We start from the raw sequence: 10,868 nt of genomic DNA, 5'->3' as shown, positions 1-10,868 counted from the left end.
TTTTTTTTTTTTTTTTTTTTTTTTTTTGGATACCGGGTATCGAACTTGGGTCCTTACGCTTGCAAGGCAGGTGGCAGCACCACTGAGCTAAATCCCCAGGCTGTTAAGGCCTATTAATGTCAGCAAATGCCAGTAAAGAGGCTAAAATCAATAAGAAATATCTCCTAGGGGATCCAGACTCAGATTCTATGTTTTAAGACTAAAATCACACCAGGAAGAAATTACCTATATATTACTTTATACTATAATTGTTGAAAGTATCTTCTCTTTTAAAAAATAATTTGCATGCAATGAAATACAAGTATATATAGCTCAGATATACAAAATCAAAACTATAGACAGGGAAAAAAATCCTAGACATTAACCAAGTCTCTAAACACTGACAGGTGCCATATAGTCACCGCCACAACATTCTGGTTGGCTGTGATTTATCATCATGAAGCAAAATTTACTGGGTCTCTAACTCTATTCAAGACCATATACCAAACTTAAGGGGAAAAAAATGAAGGATGCTGAATTTGGTTTACTGTTTTGTTTTGTATTTTGGTACACAGGGATTGAACTCAGGACCCTGTGCTTGTGAAACAGATGTGGTGCCTCTGAGCTAAATCCCGGCTGAGGATGAATTTGAATTAAGATGTCCACCAACATTCAAAACAAAAAGGATAAAATAAAAACCCAAAGAATAAAACAATAATCTAATGTTACCTTCAATATAACAGGAAAGAATCACACAGCTGTAATCAGAGAGCCAAAAGAGCTAAAAAGTGGGGGGGGGGACAAAACCCTAACATTTAGAAAGAAATAAGGTAAAACCCTAATGTAGCTCTCAGCCAAGGGTTTCCTCCCACAAGAGATCTGAGCCTGCCATTGTCCAAGAGATAAGTAGCTTTACTTTATTTCATGTGGCTGCAGAGGGCACCAGACTGACTGGGCCCTGCTATTTTAGGCTGTGCCTTGGAAGAGAGCACAGGAAGAGATGCAGATGTACTTAATCAGTGTCCCCAAGTCTAGTGCAATGCTCGGGGATATTTCTATAGATGAGTTTTCTAGCCACCTCTATTAGCATGTTGTCAATTTCTGGCCCAAATCAACAATCATCCAACTTTATCAGCTTACAAGAAAGAACATGCTTGCAAATTCCAGTGAGGTCCTCGGACAAATCTCAGGACAAGCAACCAACACAAGGTGATAGAACTCTAATGCACAATCATCTTAAATTTTACCCTCCTGATATTAACAATTTGAGATAAGTGACAGATTAATCCCTTGTTTTTAAAAGTCTCCTAAGGAACTTCAAGCAGTAAAAATAAACAAACCGCTCTTCTCTAAACTCACACACTTTTCCCTACAACCCAAACAGAAGAGGCAGAGCTGTCAATTAAGTATAGCTGGAGACGAGAAATAAGTAAAGAAGCATGTGTTGATTTACTGCCTGTCAACTCTACACAAACACACAATTACCGTTCATCTTTTCTCACACGGACTACACTGTTCTCTGTATGATCTAAAAGTGAGGGTCGGGCCTGGGATTCAGCTCTGGTTCCATCACCTGCTTTGCAAGTGCAAGGACCGGAGTTCAATCCCTGGTACTAAATAAATAAATAAATAAAATAAAAGGGTCAACACCACTACACATAGCTTCTAATTCTACCGATGAATGGCTAAATAAAAAAATAATACTGTATATACTAAGTAAGAATTTTTATTATAACCTTCCCCTTCAAATGGCTAACAATCCTTTCAAAGTCTTAACAGTGAATATTTAATAATATTTCTAACAATATTAATAATATTTCTAACAAAAAGGAAGTTAACATTAAAATGTCAGAAAACCTATTGACATGTGAGAGATTATGAAGTTTCCCCATAAAATTATTCTAGGCTTACTTAATGTCATATAAAAGTTTCACTTTTACCCAAAAAAAAGACAGTCATAAATCTTCCAATTCCATATCACTTCTACATCTGACTTCCTACTTTAAGTTTTGGAAATAAAACTACCACATAGCACATTTAATATTAGGATAGGCCGGGCATTGTGGCGCAAGCCTGTAATCCCAGCACTCAGGGGGCTGAGGCAGGAGGACTGCTGTGAGTTCGCGACCAGCCTGGACTACATAGTGAGTTCTAGGTCAGTCTCAACTACATAGTGAGACTCTGTCTAAAAAACAAAAAAACAAAAACAAAAAACCATTTAATATTAGGTACTACAATAACATACCTCATGAAAATGGAGACACCGCACTAATAAAAAACAACACAAGTTCAAAGGTTTTTTTTTTTTAAGAATATAAGTCAATATGCAGTGTTCTGGGACCTTTATAATTCAGTCATGTATTCAATCCCCCTACATAAATTTATTAAGCAATATGCCAGATACATTGCTAAGCACTGGAGATACAGTTTCTCCAACCTCCATCCAAATTTTAAGTGAAGCCTTTCTATGCTTGCTTCTTTCACTTAGGACTTATATAACATGAACATATTTGTCTACAGCAGAGAGCACCAAACTTGTGCAGCAAGGGCCAGATAATAAATATTTTAGCTTTTGTGGGCTGGGACATATGGAGTCTATCAAAATTACTATGTAGTACAAAACAACTGTAAACAATTATTAAATGGGCTTAACCATATTCCAATAAAACTTTGTGAATATTTTGAATTTCACGTAATTTTCACGTCACAAAACATTATTCTTCTTTTGATTTCTTTTTCACATAACTAAAAAAGTACAAACCATTCCTAGCTCGTAACCCATAAAAAAACTGATGGAAGGATTTTGCCAGGAGGGCAGGGATCAGCTACCTCCCAGGTCTACAGACATTGATGTCCTCATCTAGACCTCCTCTAAGCATAAAGTCGAGGAGATGTCCTATGACTCGTTATCCATCCAAGAATCTGCATGATGCCCGGCACAGCAAGCAAATAATAAGCATTAGTTCTACTCAAATGAACTAAAATATGACCAAACTTTTAACTTCACCTCCAAAGACTTCATGATTAGCTGGCGGTATGCACCTATAGTCCTAGCTGCTTGAGAGGCCGAGATAGGAAAATCACCCACATTAGCAGTTAAGAGACCCGCTTGGGGGCTGGGGATTTGGCTCAGTGGTTCTGCCACCTGCCTTGCAAACACAAGGGCCTAAGTTTGATGCCCAGCACCAAAAAAATTAAATTAAATTGAATTTAAAAGAGACCATCTTGGGCACATAGCAAAGCCCCATCTCAAAACAAAACAAAAAACAAAAAATATTCTTTAGTCTAGAAAAATATAAATTAACAAGAAATGTAATATCATGTGATAAGGCTAAGACCAACACAGTGGTGTGACAGGGACACCCAATTTGGGCCAGAAAGTGGGGCAGAAGGTGGGTCAATGAAGGAAGATTCCTGAAGGTCTGACATAAAAAGTGAACCAAACACAGCCCTCTGTGAACATGAAATGATAAAAGGTAAGCCTACAGGTTAAAAAAGTCAAATCCTACAGTACCTGGTCTTCCATGGCAAACAATTTGGACTTTATACTAAAGACTTGAGGAATCACTATAGAACTTTTAGCTAGAAAACAGTAAGATCAGACATGAATTTTAGATTCATCAGTCTGTCTAAAACATGGCTGCTCAAATACAAGTGGTTCTCAACTTTTGGTGGCTTGACTTAGGTTTTTTTTTTTTTAAGCTTTATAATGATGCAAAAGTGATACGCATTCAGCAGAAACTACACTGAGTTTTGAATCTGCGCTATCGATATTCAGTACAAGATTCTGGAGTAACGGTGGTCAGCAGCAAAGAATCATAGCTCACTGTCAGCTACTCAATATGACAGTTAATAATCAATACTCTATAGTGTACTGTATTGCTAAACTAAGATATTAAGTAAATAGGGTATACTAAATGTCCTTTCAACTTATTAAATCTGAAACTTATGATGGGTTTATTGGGACATAACTTCATCATAAGTTGAAAAACATCCATATAAGGAGTAAAATTGTAAGCAGAGGGCCGGGGATTTAGCTCAGAGGTTCCTCCATCGGCCTTGCAAGCGCAAGGACCTGAGTTTGATCCCAAGCACCAAAAAAGAAAAAAAACTGGAAGCAGAAAGACCACCAGATTGTTAGGAAGCTGTTACACTAATATAGGTGAAATCAATGGGCAGAGGCAAGGAGGATAAAAGATAAGCACTTCTGAGCCTCTGTGGCTTAACAGTGATGGCAAACCTTTTAGAGATGTGTCCAAACTGCAACCCAAAACCCACTTATTTATCAAAAAGTGCCAACATTGCAATTAAACCTGAATACAAAGGTTTTAGTTTAGAAAACACAACTCATCCATTAACATCTTTTGTCTTAAAAGAAAAACAAATAACGGGTGTGCCACAGGTTCACCACCACTGGTGTGGGAGTAAGAGTAGCGTCTAGAGCAGTCTGTAGGTAAGGATGGGTGGGAAAGCCAGGGACAGAGTTAGAGTTGGCCAGAACTGAACTACTTCACAGCAGTAGATTCTACCTGCTCAGCAGCACCATCTTTACTGAGAGCCTGCCAAACATGACTGTCTTTTAGAGAAGACTTGGAAAAAAACTGGTTGAGAGCTGCTACAGTGCTGTTCACTGAGACAGAGAAACAGCTCTGAGTTGGGTGAGGCAATAAGGATGGAATTTAGTTTTGGACATGGCCTCTGAACATACCAAATTAACTATATCCAACAAGTCTCTAGGTATGGAGAAAGAGCTAACCTAGAAATGCAAATTTTGTATCTATAACCCTGCAAAGAGCAAATGAATCCTTGGAGTTAAGATGTGTTCATTCAAAGATAGTGAGTAGCGTGAAAAGAGAAAACCAGGAATGAAAGTAGACAGGAATAGACTGAGGATCATCAAGGAAGACAACCAAGGGAATCAGGTGTCTCTGAATCAATGTATACTTGAACCTCTATTTTATTTTGGGTTGTTTGTTTGTCTTTTGTTTTTTGAGACACGGTCTCACTATGTAGTTGAAACTGACCTGAAACTCACTATGTAGCCCAGGTTGGTCTGAACTCACAGTGATCCTCCTGCCTCAGCCTCCCGAGTGCTGAGATTACAGGTGTGCGCCACCACGCCTGGCTGACCCTCTATTTTAAAAGTTCTGCTGAGCCAGGGATTTAGCTCAGTGGTGCCCCCCCATAACCTGGGGTACCAAAAAAAAAAAAAAAGTTCTGCTAAAATAACTCAACATTCTGAGAGATTTACAAAGATGCTATAAGCTTCAGGGCTAATGTCCTTGACTGAGGAGTCCAAAGCCTAACTCCTCCAGGACTTCTGGCAAACTACCACAAGATCCTATATGCTACCTTCACTAAGTTATACAAAAATCTAACAAGTGATCAACTGGAAGCTTTATAAACTGTAGTTTATAAAGACCCCCTTGGTTTATTACTGTAATGATATTACAACTGTTAGAATTCCATGAAGACAGGACACTCTATCCTCTATACCTTTCTATCAAGCACAAGAGACTGTAGTATTTCTTGGATATTTTTTAATGCTTTTGGGATATTTCATGGTAACATGATAATGTATGCATAGGAGAAGGAGGGTACAGGAAAATGCATACCCCCACTTCCTAGAAGGATTTAGAACCGAAATAGTCAAATTTTATTCTTCCTACAAATGTGACCAGTGACAAATTGATGGGGTGAGAGGGATGCCTTATAGTTCCAACTTTTCCCCCAGTTTGTAAGGGCATTTTTTTGTTTGTTTGTTTTTGTTTTCCAAGTGCTTTAGAAAAGTGGAGAAGGAATTTGCAGAAAAAGCAATGAACTACAGAAGAGGAAAACAGCCAACAGCAACTTTTATAAAAGTGTTCAACAACTACTGGCCATTAAAGAACAGCTCCTTAACTTCTCAAGTTGAAACCTGCAAAATGAAAATCAGGCCTTTGTGAGACAAACTAAAATAGTGTCCCCCTCAGGGTACACAAATACCACAGTGAAGTCACCAGAGTGAGCTACTGCTGACAAAGTAAGAGCCTACCTTGCAAAGATTTTCCTGGGGGTGGGAGGAATGCTGTTTGTTCAATTCTTACTTATTAGAAACCAAACAGAATAGAATGCAGTATCTTATATATAAATTATTCTTATTTATACAAACAAAAATGAAAGTCACACATGTAGCATAGCACTTAATCCACTATAGATTCCTACAATTTATGAGGATCCTGAAAACTAATTTGGTCTCCATGTGAAATGTGGAGAGTTCTATAAACTTTGATTAAGTTGAAGGCTATGTAATCACTGTTTTCTTTTTTTTCTTCTTCTTCTTTTTAATCACTGTTTTCTTATGCTAGTTGTTTTAAGAAGAGAGAAAGCTACCTTCCTCCAAGATTCAAGACCCTGGCTGCCAAGTTTCCATTCACAATGACTGTCAAATTAAAAGAACTGTTTAATAAAAAGACCAACCCTCAGCTAGAGTCTTGCTACCAACTCGACTATCCCCTGAACAGTGATAAAACTTATTGTTACTTGTTAGTATAAAATATAAAAGCAAAACTTTTTCTACAGTAATTGAATAAAACATACAGTTGGTAGAGAAGGTCCAGCAGTTGAAGCAAAATAAGACTTCTTTTTAGAGAAGAGTACCTGGTGAGATTCCTTTCCACAACAGACAGAAAATGCAGTTCTGCTTCCCACAACAACTTTAGCTCTTTATATTTGCACCCTGCACCCAGGATTATAGTATATGGAGCTAAAAAAGACAGCAGATTTCAGAATCAATGTTGATTTTCCTGGATTTTGTATAGGAAGTGATGATACTGGTACAATGATCTAATTTGTATCCGCCATATGTTAAAATATGCCTCAGCCCGGAAAAAGGCACCAGTTACAATGATCATGTAACTTGATATGTGAAAATTTCAGGTTTACATAAAAAATTGTGAATGGAATTTAGCAAATAAGGACACTCGCTTGTCATTATATTTACTGTTGAAATATATCAGGTCTTTTTTCATTTTTACAATAAAAGTGACTTATAATCAGTGCCCAAACATATATCTTTCTTACAATTAAAGTGTGATCTGACTTGGTTTATTTTAATGTTTACTGCGTTTAAAGTTCAACATCAAAAAGAAGCAGCTAGACTGAATCACACTGCTCACTTGAGTTTCACATGCTCTGCAAGGCCAAAGCAGAATATGCATCACTTGTTTAAGGGTATGTGAAATGTGAATTGGGTGGGAGATTTAATGGATGCACAAAACAGTCATGGTACTTGAATTAATGGGAAATAGCTAGAACCCATGGAGTGAACAGAGTTAGGAACTGAATATGCTGAATACAAAACACACACGATAGATGAAGCCTTGCCTATTTGCCATTAACTGTTGATCCTAACATTCATACATACATAAATTATCCTCATATCAAAAGAGGGAGGGAAGTCAACCCTACTATACACAAATCTTTCTTCTTCCTCCCTCCTCCACTGCCCAATAATTTCCTCATCATTTCTGATCCAAAAACAAGTACATGGGCCTGGGACTTAGCTCAGGGGTGCCACTGCCTGCCTCACAAGCACGAAGACCCAAAATCAATTCCCAGAACTAAAAAAAAAAAAAAAAAAACAACAACAACAACAACAAAAACACCAGAATAAGTCAAAAACAAGTACAGTAGGTACTAGTCAAAAGTTTTTATAAACTTTTTCTTAGTTTTAAGCAGGTTTTTTTTAAAAAACCCAATCTTTATTATTACATCTGTGCTTTGATTTAATCCTCCTAGTGATAACTTAGTCATTCTACAAATATTTACTGAGCACTTTTACATGACAGGCACTGAACTGGGGATATAGTAGTGAATAAAACAGGCAAAGCACATGATAAAGAGACACAAAAAAATAACCACAGGAAGAAATAAAAAACACAGCCCAGCACTGCATAATGGTGTCTCTGTTATGAGAGATCACATTTGTAACAGTGGTCCTGTTAAGATTATAGCGGAGCTGAAAAATTCTGGTTACCTGGTTACATCAAAACTGCCTTAACCTCCTAGTGCAATGCATTACTCAACTGTATTATGAATGTTATTTAGCAAAGATATTATCCAGGGCAAGAATTTTTCAACAAAAATAAGTCCAAGTATATAATATTCTTAAGAGTAAAAAAAGTCAGGTAGAAGTCCTAACTAGGTGAACTCAAGATCTCTGTTTTTTTGTTTGTTTTTGGTACCAGGGATCAAACTCGGGACCTTGCGCTGAGATAAATATTCCCCAAGATCTCTTTTGACTTTGTTATTTCCATGACCCAAAATTACTGTATCTGCTTCCCAGCAACAGCGACTCCACCTGGCTGATTTCTCTGCTACTCTCTGCCATAGTGTCCCTGTAACAGGGAAGAAACCACTGAGTAATCTACCTACCTCGGCAGTCACCTACAATAAACCTTAGCTGCCTCCCACCTACAACAGAAAACTAGGGAAGCCAAGACTGACAGCCTATTGCTCAGAACTTTTCAATTGAAATTCAGTCTTTGCTACATCAAGACAATACCTTTTCTTTGATTTATCTGAAAAGGGATAAAATAAGACTTCTAGAGCATTCAAAACTGAAAAGAAACATTAACAAGTCAAAATTTTAGTAAAAACTGGATATAATCTATGAAGATAATGCTAGCCAACTTTACAAATGTTACAGGAGAAAATGGGTAAATCTTGGGAAACCTTGAGTCTCCTGCAATGTCTTTAAAAAGCACCTGACCCAAGATACTACTTCTTCTAACATTTTTTAATACCTTTTAAAAAAACTGAACTCAATAATCTGTGTATCTTCAATCACTGAAAAGTGCCTGAGAATTTTATTTTATAAACTTAATTTCAAACGTTTCATCTAACGACTCATCTACAAATAAATGGTTAACGAAGGTGCTAAATACTGCTTTCTAAAATTTATTCCACACAGTAATTTAATTACACTTTTCAAAGTACTTTTTGTAATTCACATTCTTTCTCTGGAATCTTGATATTTACATAGAGTTTAGTGTGCTAGAAAGCAGTGGGAAAAAATACAAATCATGATCAAAAGAACCATTTGCCTACAAAATGTCCCTTTCAAACAACCCCAAATAATGTTATTAGCTCTATAGAATTACCCTGCTCTGACAGAATGGCTTGGGGCAGTCAAGTCTGCTCTCTCAGAAGTTCATTAGTGCCAGCTACTGGTAAAATCAAGTCTCCCAGTGCAATGGGGACTGAAGTCCTACAAATCAAATCTCAGTTCCGCACACATATGCTACTCTGTTAAAGAATGAAATGTTCTTCTTGTTATATGTCTCAATGATGAATAAAACCTTGGCTAGATCAAACCGTATTTTTAATTATTTCAAATAAATGTCCTTTCTCATCCACAGCCTACTATACAAGTTTTCTGTGTATCCCTTTCCTGATTTCTAAAAGGTCACTTCTGTGAGTCTCTACGCTTGGTTTGAATCAAAGCAAAAGGAAAGACAGTGAGGGCTTTTTTACACAGGGACAAAACTGTGCTCAGCAATTACAGTGAGTACAGGCACTTCCTTTTGTTTTCTCTGTACCAAGATTAGCGGTGAAATAGCTTTGTGGCTCTTAAGGCTGAACAGCTCTAAAGAATAGTAACTTTAAAAGTGGATCTCTAGTTTAATTACACATAAGCAATTTAGGCAGTAAAAGGCAACTGCAACCCTCGAATCCCGTAACACAACAGAATAAACAGCAATCACTTTCAATCCGGGAGACACAGAAACATCTAAACATTTTCAAAGCACAAGTGTTTAAGGTGGACCTTCCTGTCTTTATGAGAGCATGCGTTGAGATGGTCCTGCTAGGAAAGAGAAAAGCAAGGATGGGTGTTTCTGATTAACGCTTCAGAAAAAAAGACCAACATCCTAACAACTGAAATGGCGAATGGTCTCCCAAGCAAGAATCCGGTTAAATCAGAAGACTCAGGAGAGCAGAGATCAATTTGGCGTGGAGCGTCTTGGCCCTCACCGGATGTCAAGAGCTCGATCAACTTTAGAAGTTGGAGAAAGGAATTTCTGCGCGGCCCACTCCGGGAAGCAGAGAGCCAGCACGCGGCTGCCTGAGCCCCTCAAGCTGGAACAGGGGTGGAGACAGCCCGCGAGCTGGGCTGTTGGCGAGCAGTAGTGGGGACAGGGCTGTCACCGCTTACCCAGGTGCAGCGTGAGGTTGATGGAGTTGGGGTACTGCACCCCGGACAGCATGGTCTGGCTTTGCCACCAGGTGGTGTCGGCCTGGTTGTTGTAGTCGGTCAGGAAGGCTGCCCCGTGCTGCAGGTGGGGCTGCCCGGCGTCGCACAGGTGACAGGACTTGGTCACCCCGGTGACCCCGGTCTGCACACAGTACTCCTCAGGCGGAGTCCCACACGTGTTGGTAGCTACCACGGTCACGTTGAAGGCGGCGTTGACGAACTCTGGCATGCAGCGCTGCGGCCGCCCGCCCTCGTCCGTGCACTCGTCCATGGCCGCCCGCTTTCTTTCTGTAAAGTGGCAATAATATAAAACCTTCCTTAGAGAACGAAACACATTAGTGTGTGTGTAAAGCATGTCTAACAATGCCTGGCACACATCAGGCTCTGTTCTGTGATCCTGACTCCTTCATCCAGCAAGCTCGTATCCATTTGCAGGTGTGAGTTGTAGCCTCTGTTGCCTTCCTGCCCCTGCTGCATAGAGGGTTTACCTTTATCCCAGCACTCAGTACACTCATCCTGGAGCTTCACGCTTCCTGACTTTGTGCTCCATCAGGGTCCGGGAGGGTGCTTGTTATTCTCTGCTCCAGACCCAGTGCAGCTGTTTGCTTTGGAATGAATAAGTGAGCTTGCAGAACTGGTTCATGTCAGACTGGGT

The 10,868-nt window shown here is 39.0% G+C and overlaps 1 protein-coding gene across 1 annotated transcript in view; it reads right to left on the bottom strand.

Annotated features, from left to right (window-relative positions):
- Positions 1-10,868, bottom strand: part of Lamc1 (laminin subunit gamma 1) — a 127,328-nt gene that overhangs the window by 104,731 nt on the left and 11,729 nt on the right. Inside the window, exon 2 of the mRNA XM_033761965.1 lies at positions 10,175-10,501. Coding sequence (XP_033617856.1) covers positions 10,175-10,501 — 327 coding nt within the window. The remainder of the gene's footprint in view (positions 1-10,174; positions 10,502-10,868) is intronic.

Source organism: Fukomys damarensis, unplaced genomic scaffold, assembly GCF_012274545.1.
Source record: "Fukomys damarensis isolate Sample0158 unplaced genomic scaffold, DMR_v1.0_HiC HiC_scaffold_11, whole genome shotgun sequence".
In the NCBI taxonomy this organism is placed as follows: Eukaryota; Metazoa; Chordata; class Mammalia; order Rodentia; family Bathyergidae; genus Fukomys; species Fukomys damarensis.
Note: the sequence above shows the minus strand (reverse complement) of the source record. Positions and strands in the feature narration are given on the sequence as shown.